Source organism: Trachemys scripta, chromosome 1 (genome assembly GCF_013100865.1).
Source record: "Trachemys scripta elegans isolate TJP31775 chromosome 1, CAS_Tse_1.0, whole genome shotgun sequence".
In the NCBI taxonomy this organism is placed as follows: domain Eukaryota; kingdom Metazoa; phylum Chordata; order Testudines; family Emydidae; genus Trachemys; species Trachemys scripta.
In genome coordinates, this window is record NC_048298.1 from 210,393,104 (window position 1) to 210,408,549 (window position 15,446).

The window sequence follows — 15,446 nt, forward strand, 5'->3', positions numbered from 1 at the left end:
GAGGCATACATGCAGAACTTTTATAAAATCTCTAAAATATCCTAGGTTTGAAATTCTTATATCCTGGTTGCCAACCAAGGGGAAAAAATGTAACTTTATCTTACCAAATCATGTGCAATATTAAAAATAATATTTAAGAAAATATTTTCTGAGTTTGTATTTCACAAGTTTCATACTGAAGGAAAATATTAAATTTATAATTTCTCTCATCCACATGTAAATATAAAGTTTATATACTACTAGTACCTATCATTATCAAGCTTAGGAAATGTAAAGAATTCATTTAAAATTGTATTATAATAATATCATTAATGTTATTTTAAACAGACAGTAAAATAGTGTTATATTTAAAAATAAGGATAAAAAGGAAACAATAGAAAGCATATGTAAGTATTGAGGGAGCACTGTAATAGGTTCTAAGTTAGATGTATTACACAAGACAATACGATATGAAAATTAAAACTAAGGAAACTAAAACTGACAGACTCATAATTAAGAGAGCTAAGAGGGATTTTGAAAAGCCAAGACATAAAAACAAATAAGAGATTTGTTAGGTATATTGGCAACAGAAAACCTCTTGGTGGGTCCACTGGACTATTGGGAAGTAAAAATAGAAATTAAAGAGGGTGAGGACTTTGCAGAGAAACTAAATGACGTGTGTATCATTTCTGATTCAAAGAAATCATTTAGCTTCACTGCAAAGAACATACAGTCTGCTGTGACTTTTTTCAAAGGTTGTGAAGTCAAAAAGGAAAGATGCTATGAAAACCTGATCAATTAAAGGACAAGGACCAGTTGGTGTACATCCAAGAGCTCTGAATGAAATATCTGAGCGACTATTAGAAGTATAAAATCTCTCATTAAAATTAGCTACTCCAAGCAAAGTTAACAAATGTACTCATTTTTTAAAAAGGATCTAAGGGTCATCTTGGAATTGCAGACCAATAGGCTTTACTTCAGTACCAGGAACAGAGGGTGAAAGATTGATTAGAAAAATACTTATAGAACACTTAGATGAAAGTGGACAAACAAGCATGGTACTTCTCTAATCTACTTTGAGTGTGTCAACAAAAGAAAGGATAAAGGAGTATTTGTTGACACATATTTGGACTTTCAACAATCAAAAGGTTTTGTTAAGGAAATTATGTAGACATGCAATGAGAGGGAAAGTACCATCATGGACTAGACGGAAACAGAAAACATAGCTGTTCTCCTGGTACAGAGCTGCCCTAAAGATGACATAGAAAGCTGTATATGGTGAGCCTAAAAGCTGCTCTAATTTACATTGACACTGGACCAGTCCCAGACTTCCCTATTCCCTTCAGTGACACCTCCTGACTGGTCACAAGTGGGGAATTCTATAGGAGTCACTACATCATCAGTATGCCACCGGAAGATTCCCCCTATACTAGCCTGAAACATATAGAGCAGATTAAAATTGGGGAAGCAGTATAAAGCTGTCCTTATGCAGATCAATGTCTGGGTCACTGTGTGTGCAATCTAGTTTTTCTATCTTGAAAATGTTATAGGAGAAATAGAAGGTGTTCAGAGATGGGCAGCAAAAATTATTAGAGACCTAGAGAAACTAAAGATAATGGGAATATTTAGTTTAGAGAGGAAATGAATAAGCATGGCAAAAGAATACAGAATAATGAATGGTATAGAGAAGGTAGATTGAATACTCTTATTTATCTTCTCACATAATACAAAACAAGTGAAATGTATAGTTCTCAAAATGGTTCTAAATCAAGCCATTAACCATGAACATTATTATTAACTTTGTTTGTCTTTTTGTATTTAGTTTTCTACATGGGCTGTATAAAATTTCAATACAGTGAAAAAAGCAATAATACTTCAGTAAGTGTTGAAATAGTAAGTCCTAAGAATTTTTTATCCATTATCCATTCTATCCATTTAAATTATTCTTATCCTAATATGATTTTTAAAATGTTTTGTAAATTGTTAACTCTTATATCACAATTTGCTTCACGATCGCTAATGGTTCCTTTGGTACCATATCAGTGTACTAGATGCTCAATGTCCATTTCAGCAAAATGTCCACTATGTGCAGTAAACATAGAAATATCAGTTGTTTGTGTGATGCTTCACGGGGGTACCCAGGGCTGTGATGCACCTTGCCATTACCTGCCCTGAGTGTGAGGAAGTCTTGTCTGTGCCAGCTCCCTTTCTCCACTGACCATAGACAGCACAAGCGCTCCCCATGAGGCTTCACAGACTCCGCTGTTAATTTACAGGTTAGTAAATGGTACACTGCAGCTCTTGAGTTTCTCCCTGAAGTGTGCAGCCCTGGTCCACTGCTTCCAAAGAAACAGTACACCCTAGCTTACCAGTTCCACTTCAGATCACCACTACACTTAGTACAGAGCGGTTAGATAAGTTTGTAGGGAAATCAAGTATTAGTTTATTTAACGAAGCATAGTGATTCAAGTAATAGCAAGTAGATGTGTTGGAAACAAATAGTTACATATAAAATAAAATAAAACACATTCCAGACTAACCGAGTATTGCTCACCCAAAGTCCTTCAGTGGTTTAGAGCCAGGCTTGGATGACCCTCCTTACACGAGACAAGCATGCTGTCAGCTTGCCTTCTCGGTGAAAGATTCAGTGTGGTTTTTTGAGATATATCAGTCCTATCATTCATCTTTATTCATAAACAGGACACCCTGTTGTTTATTTATTCCTGTAGATTTCCTCTTGTAGATTTCACAGTCTCTTCTTTTGCCTGTGACTCAGTATGCAAATAGACCTACACTGGGAGGCGTACAATAGACAAATGGCCAGATAGAGCCATAGGTGTCTGTTACCTCCTGCCTGAAAGGAGAATTTCTCGGGTATGTCACTTCCTGGTGAGAGGGGCAGTGGGTATCATTGGCCAGGGAAGGCTAAGCCTTCCCTGGCCCAGGCTGTGGCACTGCCCATGCTCCCCCCAAAGCCAGCAGAGCTCAGCTCCAGCCGCGGCCTGGAGCTCAGGCTCGGCCAGCAGCTAGGGGCTGGGGCAACCAGGATCGAGTCCACCAGTGTGACCAGCGGGAGTTGGACCAGCCAGGGTAGCCCAGGGCAGCTCAGGTATCAGGCCAGCCAGCAGGGGTCGGGCCAGCTGGGGCAGCTCGGACTGGCATAGCTGGCATGGCTTGGGCTGGCCCAGGGGTTAGGTGGGGCTGGCCAGGGTCAGGTTGGCTGGGATGGCTTGGGCAGCCCGGGGATCAGGCATGCCAGTGTGGCTGGGGACGGCCAGTGCGGGTTGGGCCAGCCTGGGTGGCCGGGGGCAGCTCAGGTATTGGGACTGCTGGCAGGGGTTGGGCCAGCTGGGGCAGGCCAGAGCAGCTGGGGTGGGCTGGTCGGCCCAGCTTGGGTTGTGGAATGCTTGGGGCTCCAGATGCAGGGAGAGGAGGGAATCAGGGAGGTGGGGCCTCAGGCGGAAGGGATGGGGCCGGCGGGCTAGCCTCCCCAAAGGGCGGGTTCACCTGCTGCCCCTACCTGGTCACCTTCCTTAACTCCAAGACCTTAAGAATATTGTTTTCAGTATAGTTATATAATTCCTTAAATATTCTCCATACATAGATTTTACAATGATTATGAATACCAGTGGGTTACTGGTTTTCAGTAGACACCTCACATGCCACCCTTCGGTGAACTATCATGCATATATCTGGCCCAGAGGATCCCTGAAAAATCTTATATATCCCCTGTGCTCTCTGCCAGTTGGCATCCAGTGTTTCCTGGGTCACAGTTGTTAAGATTTCTGTTAAAATGTGTTTTACAGTGTGCTCATGATGAATATTTTTAACCTTTGCAATTTCAGACTGTTGGGTTGAGTAAGATGTGCATTTTTTAAAAATGATATAAGAATGATAATTTTTAATTATTATTTGAATCTGTGTTTCTAACAGATTGATGATGTAACCAGTAGCAATAAAGTCACAAAATTAATTCCATTTATAACACCTACTCTACAAGAATCAAAGTAAGTAACTTATAACTAGCATCATAAATTGACTCTTCCAATTCTGTGGAATCCTGTTTGTATTTAAGATTAAGTGAGAACTGTTATATCATCAGCAGGTTCTTCTTCTCATTATTCCTGTATTTATTCTAGAATGAATAATATTTTAAGGAATGTATAAGGAATTTCAGTATTTTCTCACAGCATGGGTAAAATTTACATTGCTTAGACTATTCTTAGTTTTAGTTTTATTTATTGGTGTTTTGATATTTTACTAATAGTATTATTTGCTATCCTTATTTAGACTTTTATCCTGCAACTTCAGTGAGGCTCCACACAGATGCAGGGGTCTATCTTTGCAGGATCAGGGCCTTAGTAAGAAAATAACAAAGTGTGTTGAAGTTGTGTGAAATTCACCATGTGTACTGGCAGGGTGATTAAAGGGGAAATATCTGATCACTTATTTGTTGTCAGCTGTGAATTCAAATGTGGGTGTTCATCAGAAAAACATGGTTGACGCAGTTTTGGTCTCATTCTGCTTAGAAAATGAAATGTTATGCTTATGATTGCCTACATTCATTTGTCACATTCACCTTGTTCTGTTTTAGACTCTGGTGCCATGTTTTCTTTCATAATATTCCAAAGATATGTACTTTGCTTTCTTTGCAAACATCCAAAACTCTTGGTTAGGCAAAACAAAGCTGATAAGATCATTTTCCTAGCCCATTACTCTGGTCAAATTCCCCCCTCTTTGTCTCTCTCTGCTGGCTCTTCCTGTTTCACTGCATCAAATTCAAAGTTGGAGTTGCATAGGTTTGAGCAAGGTTGAAGTGGTAAGCTATAGATTGGAATTCAGAAAAATTCCCTTGCAAGTTGGTGCTTATTCTATAGTTGAGGGACAGATCTTGTTTACAGAAGGAGCCTGTATGTCTCTTCTGTTCCCAAGCCCTGCTTCAGTTACAAGTTCTCATTGTGTTCCACATACTTGCTTGTTAGCAGAACACAAGTCAGAAATTGTCTGTTGCTCAATATTAAATTACTTTAAAATAAGTGAATTGATAATAAAATACATTTATATGGGTGTGATGACAGAGGATTAAACTCAAATTCCTCTGACATTGTCAAGTACCAAACAGGAATTACAGGGCTTCATCCAAAATGCCAACCAATTATTTTGTTAACAAATACTGTTTACTATAATATTAGACATTTGCACCTTTAAAGTAATTATAAAGTTTTAAAATATGATTTTGAGTTAGCATGTTAGGAAATCATTGCCAAGTAAATTTCAAAGAACAATTGAAGAAATATTATATATCTTAACATTCTTTTAGTTCCTACCATTTTAACTTCTGTGAATATCTTCTTTATAAACATAAGTAGAATCCACCATTTATAGTTAACCTTTGCTTTTAAAGAATTTCAGAATTCAACAAAACATTGCAGGAACTAAGTGAGGTAAGCACTTTTATTTGTGTGCTTATTTGTTATTATAGCTATTTGGAAAAGTGCACTTCCTATTTATTTCTGACATTCTCAGTATCTGATGATTAAATATGTTTTCTATTGGAAGAATATTTTACTTTTATTTTATTTTTCCTTACAGTCTTCTGTTATGGAGTGTGCTGCAGAAAACCAAAGGTCTGTCATGTTAAAGATTCAAATAATAATTTTACCCCTAAGGCCCTGTACTGTATAGTGTACAAAAAATGGATATGTAGTAGAACTGAGCCAAACTAACTAGGAAATCAAATGTGGGGCTGATCTTGCCTCAATTGAAGTACATGGAAACAGGATTGAGGACCCATGTATACAGACTCAGGGACAGAGAGACCCTGGATCAAATCCATTATCATTATCCATAATCCCATTGAAGTCATTTTGGATTTACCCCAAAGTGTCAGAGAAGGGAGGAAGATTGGCTAGAGTACATCTTTAGGGACCATTGCCAGTTAGTGCAGGTTAGGATAACTGCCAGGATAGGCTAATCTGCAACATGGTGGGTAATAGGGCAGAGGATCAAGGAACTGTAACTAGCTCCTTGACAGCTTTGTTCCTTCCCTTCCCCCCCGCCTGCCCGCAGCTTTGTTCATGCAGCATAAAATGCCCACCCTTTCTCAGTGGAGAAGAGGATTTGACCAGACCAGCAGGGAGGAAGACCGAAGGGATGGCACTGAAGATAGAACAGTATATTTGTCCCACCCCCCACGCCCAATTTGCCAGTTAGTGGGGGGATAGCTGATCATTTTTTGGTCAGCCACACATATCCCCAGCCCTGGATTATAATGCTTCTTCCCTAGACATGGGCACCATCTTTGCTGGCACTTAATGACTTTCTAGCCTCCCTCTCTGCGAGTTATTGGTCTTGAAGTAGGGTTGCCAACTTTGGTTGGATTTATTCCTGGAGGTTTCATCAGATGACAATCTTTAATTAAAGATTAAGCTTTAATTTCTGGAGACTCCAGAACTATCCTGGAGGGTTGGCAACTGTATCTTGAAGGTGGCATAATTTTGTTTTATGTACTGTGGGCCTCGCCAGAATGCCCCTCTGTGGGATCTGGAAGGATTTTTCCCTCCAGGCAGAACTGGCTGATGTCCTGAGAGTATTTTGACTTTTTCACATCTTCTGGGAGGCTTGGATTGGGAGGAAGGACATTTGAATTGTTTCCACTGTTGCTCAGTATGAGGTAGGGTAGTTGCTGACTGGCATGCTCCTGGGGTAATCTGATTTTGCTGGGGATTAGAAGGGAAGTCTCTTAAATCTAGTGCAGATCAAAAAATTCCTAGTCTCTACCTTCATTTGTATGAGGGGGGCAACTGGTTAGATCCCACAAATGACAGTGAGATCAGGCAGAGGCTGGCTGATTTCTTGTTTGGGGTTATGATGTCAGGAGCGCCACCAGCTTTTCTGCCGCCCTAGGCGGCGGAAGTTCCCGCCCTGAAATGCTGCCCCCCACAGAGGCGGCGGAAGGTCCCGCCGCTGAAATACCGCTGCGGTCGCCGCCCCCCAAATTGTAGCGCCCTAGGCGACCGCCTAGGTCGCCTAATAGATTGTGCCAACCCTGTATGATGTAAAGCCATGACCTCTTGCACTGGCCCCTTATTTTGAGTGGTAAGATTTGGGGTACTGGTCTCATCAGGATTACTTTGGCTAAACAAAAGTTTCAGCCTGTCACTTAAACTCAGTCACTGTGTTGTGTCTTCATTCACCTACTTGTCTGGCTTAACTGAGTGCAGTGGAGAATCTGGCCTTAAGACTTCAGTGGTGTCTGTGGAACAAGGAGAGAGTAAACCAGCACAAAGTGATACTTTTGTTCTCTCTATTTTTAAAGTGAAAAGGATAGGTTGTTAGCATAATAATAGTCCTCAGATTTGAAAATAGGTTGGGAAAATGGTACTTGAATTCAGATATTGGCAGTATTTCTGTCTACAACATATAAAGTTAAATCTGTTTCTTGTTTACAATTAATTTTCTTCTCATTGCAGTATATCAGTCTGTAAGTTTATAGTAAAGCTGGCCAAGTCTGTTAATATAACCAATTTAATAGCACGTTTAAAAGACGGAGCAGATATACGCCAAATTGGTAAGTTGTCTTTAATATATTTTTATTACAGTGTCCCTCTTCAGTCTAAGGATAATGATTTTAAAGATGGCCTGTAAATGTTTTAAGAAAAAAGAAGCAAATGTATTTTTAAAATAAAAGCATTAATTAAAGTTAGTTGCAGGTACAGTATATGTGAAGTGTCTCTCTGCCATGTTTCCTATTTTGGATATTCAGACATGGAAACGTATTTAGTGTTTGTATTTATTGGGGAGATTTTGTGTTAGAAAAACTGCTGATTAAGTTTGTACAACAAATTAACGAAGGACAGGCTGCCACACTACTTGATAAAGTACAGGTATTTTTATGGTAGTGGGTCATGCTATCTTTTTTAAAATCACAAGTCTTGAAGTTGTGCATTCTACACTCCATTTGTTTGCAACATGCCAAAAGAGCCATCTCCACTGTCTGTAACAGCTTGTGCAACTCTGCAATGATGTACTAATATTTATATTGATTTATTACATGATTATGAACGTGAAAAAAAGCTTGACAAACTATCTCAAAATGCTTTATGGAATTTAAATGGTCAAAATATGATTTTCAACAATTGTATATAATGGCTATGAATGCTACTGGACAAATCAGGATAATGCTTTTTTGTGTCTTTGTCACCATAGACCTGTGCTTCTGTTCAGCTCTGCAATCTTGGCCCTCAACTGCTGAAGAGTTACAAATATTGCCATGGTAAGTATAAATAACAAAGGCTTCCTTTCCTATTTAAGGAATATTCTGATTTTTAGTTTGGGATGCACTAGCAAACACCCCAGCCACAACATAACAATTGGGAAGGGAATCTCCTTAAGTAAAAAGCCATTGGAATTTTCCTCTCCTTTTAGCTCTCTCACATGGGTTTTCGCACATGCTATGAGGTCCAAAGTCCAGATATCATCCACAAAGTAGGCACCCAACATAGTGTTGCTATTACAATACCTAAATTACTGGTGAACATTTAACAAACTAGAATTCAGAATTTGCATCCTCAAACTGTGACAAATTAACAATATTTGTTGCCAGAGTACCACAGTCATCTGATATGATGCACTATTGTAATGATCAACAGAGGGTCCTGTGGCACCTTTAAGACTAACAGAAGTGCCATAGGACCCTTGTTGCTTTTTACAGATTCAGACTAACACGGCTACCCCTCTGATATTGTAATGATGTTATTTAAAAGGTTTCCTTTACTGAAGCCTTATTAAATTGTGTTCTTTAATATATAAACAATGCTAAGCTTGCCACAACTTTCATACCATTCTTTTATTTTTCTATAGTTATGGACAAGTCACAGTTGGATGTGCTGCCCCTACCAAAATTGGCCCTTCAGCTTCTCCTACTGCTTCTTCCAGGAAAATTTCTATTGACAGACCTCCTCTTGATATTCATCCCCCCAAACGTACCACTGTTTTTTCTCCTCCTCTTTCAACCAGACCTAACACTACAAATCATCTTTTGACCAAACTTATTGCTACGCATTCCCCCACACCTACTACAATTCCCCCTGCTACTCCTTCTCCTACACACACCACTACAATTCCCCCTGCTACATCTTCTCCTCCAAGTACCATTAGAATTCCTATGCCTTTCACCACACATTTCACTACATCTCTCACCAAATCCACCACAATTTCTCTTCCTACGTCTCCAACCAAACCTGCTACTGTAGTTCCTTCTACCAAACCTATGAATGTGTCTTCTGCTCCTTTCACTGAACCTACCATCCTCTCGCCTCCTGGTATTCATTCGACCACTGATAGCCAAGCTACCGGGGCCAACGGTACAACAGGTAAATATGACAAGCTGATAGATTGGCATCTTTTGTCTGAGGGAGTTTTTTTCCCCCTCACAGAACTGAGATCTTACCTGTTTAATAAAGTTTCAAAACTGATTTAAGTAACATAGTTCTGAAAGAGCCTTGTGCTGTTAAGAGTCTTAAGCAAACCTAATAGAGTACAGAACTCTCTTTGGGAGAGGTTCTGCCACCCTTACTCATGTTGACTAGTGCCTTACTCTACAAGTAGACCCATTGATAACAATAGGAGTTAAGGCTCTATGTGACCGGTTTCTAGCACCACACATTGGATAGGCAAAATGCAGTAAACGAATAAGAGTGATAGGACTGGGCAGAAAAGTCTTGAAATAAGTTTGAATTTAAAATAAGTCTTCATGATTTTAGAGGCTTTTATGCTTCAGTGAAAAAACATAGCAAAAAAATCAGAAGAGGGATGGGAGGGGGGAAAAAGAGAATATATTTTCAATCCTGCAACTAAATGTATTCTTCAGATAAATTACCAACTGCTTTCATATATTTCTCTTCTTTTTTTCCCCTTAAAAGAAAGAGATTCAGAGTCATGGCAAAGAATTCTCAGTTGCGGTCATAAAAAAAAAACCAAAAAAACTCAAAAAACACGCTTTGTGGAAACAAAGCAAAATTATCCATCAATACTAGATCCTCCTTAAAAAGTTGAAACTGGGTGGGAATATCCTCTGAGATTTTAGATATTTACGTTTGTGTGAGTACGTTGTCTCTGAAATCCCTACTCTGGATCTTATCCTACTCCCACTGAAGTCAAAAGATAAAACTTCCAGAAAATAGTTAATTAAAATGTCATTAAAGGCCAGGCATATCATCAAATGTGCCTGGTCTACTGAAGACCACTGCGCCAGCCAGAGTGACCATGGCTGATGGCATCATACCAGACATTGTAGAGAGAAATTCCCAGATCTGACTCAGTCCTGTGAATCCATGAATCTCTGGGGTGGCCCCTCAGGCAACATCAGGTAGAATCCAGGCATACACCCCTTTGTATGTCGATGGAGAGTTTGAGAGCATGGTGTGCTGGGATATTTTTGTCCATCCTGGCGACATGGCAGAGGAATATGCAATGCTGATTTTGAATACAGTGAATGACTGGAGGAAGGGCAGATCTCTGCAAGATTATGGCATTTTGCACAAGTCAAACCACTTTATGCTCAGGATTTGGTGATGACAGTGCATATGGAATGCCTCTAGCTCTCCAAGTCTGCCTGTAAGAGAGTCCAAGTTTCTGACCGATATAGCAGTAAGGCAGTACACAAGTTTGATAGATCCTGAACTTTGTCTCAGCGCAGAGATGTTTTTGCATCCATAGGCAAGGCATGGACTTCATGTAGGAGGTGGTGAGACCTATTTGTCAGAGGACATCTGGTTTGCTGTGACAGTTTGAACTCAGTTTGTGGCCTAGGTAGATGAACTCATCGGCGCTGTCCATGGTGTTTGACCCCATCTTTATTGAGGATTCTGGTGGCCCAGCTCCAATGTTCTGGACGTTGGTCTTCTGCCATGAGACATTCAACTCCATGCTGTGGGCAGCATCTCGGAAACTTTGAAGGCAGGGTGGAAATTCTCTGGCTTTCCCACAAATAGAACAGCATCATAGGCATAATCTTGGTCAATGAACGTGGCTTGACCAACCTTGATTCCGATGTTTGGAGTGGGAAATCCTAGTATTCAGTCAATAGCTCAGCAGAAGACTGCCAGGGAGAGAACACCTCTCTTCTGCACAGCTGATGTTGTGCAGAAAGCCATGAACCAATGCACACTTTCACACTGGTACCAGGGTGAAGATCAAGCACTTGGAACTCCAGCTCCTTTTAGTGTGAACCTGTCAACCAGATCAAAAGCTGACCTGGGATGAAAGTGCTGACCTGTCAACCAGATCAAAAGCCATATATTGATGTCAATATATGCCATGTGAAGTGGGTGGTTAAATTCTTGGTGCATCTCAGCTGGAGGGTAAAAGACAGTCCCATAGTGAAACCTGATTGCTGTGGAAGTCTATTAAAAAGTGGCTGCATCCTACCAAGCAGAATGCGAGCAAAGATCTTTCCAGGAACCGATAGCAGTAAGATCAGCCTGTACTTGCCACACTCAGTGCAAGATCCTTTACCCTTGCACAGGGACACTATGATGTATTCTTTCCATTCTGCTGGTACTCTCCCTGATGCCCATTTTTAAAAACAATTGCTGAAGATCAATGCACCTCTTGTCATGACCAGGACATGGGCGGTCTGGCCTAGTGGGTAGGACCAGGAGACTAGTCTAGTGGTCAGCACAGGAGTAGGGCCTGATAGCGGAGCAGGAGTTGGGATCCATGAGTCAGGATGCAGGAGTCATAGGTCGGAGCTGGAGTCAGAAACCAGGAGTCAAGCTGAAGGTCAGAACCACAGTCAGGAATCAGATGTGTAGTCGGAGACTGTAGCTCAAGTCAGGAATCAGGGTCAAGCAAAGGGGCAGAGCCGAAGAACAGAGGCAGGGTCAGAAGCAGGGAATTGAGAGTGGGGTCTGTTATAGCAGCACCCCAGGTACTGAAGGGCTGCACAGACATCTTTCTGGAATTTCCTCTATGCTTAAATAGTGAGTCTGGACCAATCAGAGGTCATGGAGGGGTGTAGCCAATCAAGTCTTCTGTGGAAGGCACTTCTTTTGGTGCTTAGTCTCCTGGGGTTTATAGTACATTGATCATGGTTCTGCTATGATTGCTGGATGGGTGGTGTTGTAGCAGAGGTCACCCAAAACTCTGCAGACAAAGATGCTATCTTCTGGATCCTTATACCTCTGCTCAGCTGTGCCTGACGTAAAGACCATTGAATTCAATGGAAAGATCTTCTCTACATTGGTACAAGAAAAATAGAAGAGTAAAAATAGATAAATGTCAACGTTACACTTTTTATGGAATCAATATTTTTGGAATTTGGCATTTTAAAATAGGGATGCATCTGTCACAGCCTGGCCCAGTACTACACTGTACAGATGCCAGTCTGTTGTGAGTGGACCTAAATGCTGGATCTCAAATGCTTCTAACCCAAATAGGTCTGGGCAGGGACTACTCACTGTTTCTTGCTCTGGGACTCTAAGGCACATACATAGGCTCCATCTGCTTATCTGAGCCCTTCTTGAGATGTGGGACTCCACAGTCCAGGTGCTCCAGACCATGAAACCACTGCCTCAGACCTAGTTCCTAAGTTACTTATACACACTCCTTCAGAATTCCTCCTAAACTGTGGGAACTGTGGCTTCTTAGTTTAACCCCTTCAGGGACAACATGGCAGGAAAGCAGGGAACACACAGACTTAGACAAGGAATTTCTTAATCACAGTCACTTTACTCTTAACAAGCACAAGAGAGTTACAGATCTTTTCAAAATAGCAAGTCCGGAGATGCATCCTCCCCTTGACTAGTCTCACTGCTCCAGTGAGTTTGAAGTTTGTCAGCCCTTCAGCCTAGGCAGAGTGCCTCCTGCCTTCTTTCTCTCCAGCCAGTCCTCCTTACATGTAGGGCAGCCAAGATTATACCATAACTATAAATATTTTACCGGTTAATGTATGTTTTCTAACAATAGCTCTCAATTTAAGGATATAAAATTAGAATTAGCAGGCTGAAAATTAGAGACTAGTTTAAACAAAACAGGGTCCATTTACACCGGTGCTGAATTTTAATCTTCTTTATATATGTGAATAGTATAATTCCACAGTGATTTAATTAGTGATGAACGTCCACCTTCTGGGCTAGGCTTGCTGTGTGAAAACAAGCTGGGTGAGGTAATATCTTTAATTGGACCAACTTCTGTTGGAAAAAGAGACAAGCTTTTGAGCTTACACAGAGCTGCTCTTCTGACCTGAAGAACTCTGTGTAAGCTCGGAAGCTTGTCTCTTTGTCCAAGAGAAGTTGGTCCAATAAACAATATTACCTCATCTGCCTCGTCTCTGTATCTTCGGCAGGTCTTCAGTGACTCAGCCTTCTGGGCCTAATCACACACCGTGGAATAGAACAAACCCCTTTCAGGGTATACAGTCTTTAAATTGTCCGAGCCCTGGTATAGGACATACCCCCTGGGCTTCCTCCCCAAAGACATTGTCTTCCTGGAGCCCTCCCTGGTCTCAGTATTTGCTTAGTCCCCACAGCCAGCCAGGAGCGTCTTCCTATTTCCCCCATTCGCTGCCATACTGAGCTGTCCATGGTCCTGCTGCTCTTCCAGCCAGCTAGGAAAATGGTCAGCTCTCTTCCCACTCTAGGTTTCAGAGTAACAGCCGTGTTAGTCTGTATCCGCAAAAAGAAGAACAGGAGTACTTGTGGCACCTTAGAGACTAACAAATTTATTAGAGCATAAGCTTTCGTGGACTACAGCCCACTTCTTCGGATGCATATGCTCTAATAAATTTGTTAGTCTCTAAGGTGCCACAAGTACTCCTGTTCTTCTTTTTCCCACTCTAGGCAGCAGCTGACTGTTCTGTTTCTGCTGCCGCTTTTTATATGGCCCTCCTGGGCTCTGACTGACCACTCCAGCAGCTCCTCTGATTGGCTGCTTCCCCTGCAGCCATTGTAGGCTGCTTAGAGGACTTCTCTTCTCTTTTCTGGGGCTGGGCGAGGCAGGGCTATGCAGCCTCCAGCAGGGTCTCCAGACGTAGTCCACCCCTTCACAGTAACCCACTAGTAAGTGTGTGTTATAAGTCTGCCTCTGTGCCAGTCTGCAGAGAATACTAATCTATTATAGCCTTAGCTCTGGAGCCTAGTCTCTTTAATTCAATCCTTAATAACTCATGCAGTTAATTCTGGAGGTCTATGGGTTCAATCCCTGGTATATCAGCCTAGATCAGTGGTCTCTAACCTTTTTACACCCAAGATCACTTTCTGAATTTAAGGGCAACCCAGAATCTACCCCGCCCCTTCCCTAAGGCCCTGTCCCTTCCCCAAAACCCCACCCCGCTCACTCCACCCCCCTTTTTCTCTGTCACTCACTCTCCCCCATCCTCACTCACTTTCTCTGGGCTGGGGCAGGGGATTGGGGTTCAGGAGGGGGTGCAGGCTCTGGGCTGGGGCAGAGGGATTCATGGTGTGGGAGGGGGCTCCAGGCTGAGCCTGGGGCAGGGGGTTGGGGTTCAGGAGGGGGTATGGGATGCTGGCTCAGGGAGGGGGCTCAGGGCTGGGGGTTGGGGCACGGGCTCCCACCGGGGGGCACTTACCTTGGGTTGCTCCCAATTGGTGGTGCAGAGGGGCTAAGGCAGGCTCCCTGTCTGCCCCAGCCCCACTCAGGCACATTGACACCTGCTCCCCATCATGAGCCAGGCCACCGTCCCACCCTGCCAGCCAGTAGTGCACCACATGGCCATGCTGCTCCCAGAAGGGACCAATGCGCCCTTGCAGCCCCTGGAGAGGACACATGGCTCTGTGCACTGCCCCCTTCTGCAGGCATTGCCCCCACAGCTCCCATTAGCCACCGCTCCCCATTCCTGGCCAATGGGAGCTGCGGAGGCAGTGCTTCTGGGCAGGAGCAGCGCGAAGAGACCCCTGCAGGGCTGCTGGGGCATGCTGGCCGCTTCCAGGAGTGACATGGGGCCAGAGCAGGCAAGGAGCCTGCCTTAGTGGCAGGCAGCCCCGCTACGCCACCACGGTCAGAGATCATGATCAACTAGGAGAGTCTCCAGAGTTGACCAGTCGATCGCAATCGACAGGTTGGTGACCACTGGCCTAGATGGTAGCCATCACATAATGGCTCATTTTTCTCCTCAGGTTTATTCCCTTTGACATACACAATATTCTGATGGTTTTCAGTTAATGTACACTATTTTTCTTCTGCCATAGGAAACATTTTGGATAATCTGTCAAATATCACACATACCACGATTAATCTCTCTGAAGTTGAGAGCATAATATCCAAAATGGAAAGTGTTCTGTCAGCCCAGAAAATAGAGCCAAAAGTTGCAAAAGAGATGGTCAACACAATTAGCGATCTCCTAAATGCTCCATTACAATCCCCAATGTCTAACAGGTATGCATTTTTGTAAACAGATGAACTGAATGTTGTGTTTGTCATCTTGGTAAAGTGATACATTATAGGTA

General features: G+C 42.3%; 1 protein-coding gene across 4 annotated transcripts in view; it reads left to right on the forward strand.

Annotated features, from left to right (window-relative positions):
- The window catches only part of ADGRG2 (adhesion G protein-coupled receptor G2), a 97,916-nt gene that overhangs the window by 55,129 nt on the left and 27,341 nt on the right, over positions 1–15,446 (forward strand). For 3 of the 4 annotated variants that reach the window (XM_034755774.1, XM_034755793.1, XM_034755802.1), the window contains 8 exons: positions 1,802–1,872; positions 3,913–3,986; positions 5,384–5,423; positions 5,572–5,606; positions 7,452–7,549; positions 8,188–8,254; positions 8,842–9,353; positions 15,189–15,375. In XM_034755774.1, the coding sequence (XP_034611665.1) occupies positions 1,802–1,872; positions 3,913–3,986; positions 5,384–5,423; positions 5,572–5,606; positions 7,452–7,549; positions 8,188–8,254; positions 8,842–9,353; positions 15,189–15,375 (1,084 nt within the window). The remainder of the gene's footprint in view (positions 1–1,801; positions 1,873–3,912; positions 3,987–5,383; positions 5,424–5,571; positions 5,607–7,451; positions 7,550–8,187; positions 8,255–8,841; positions 9,354–15,188; positions 15,376–15,446) is intronic. The other variant, XM_034755783.1, reaches the window with a different exon arrangement.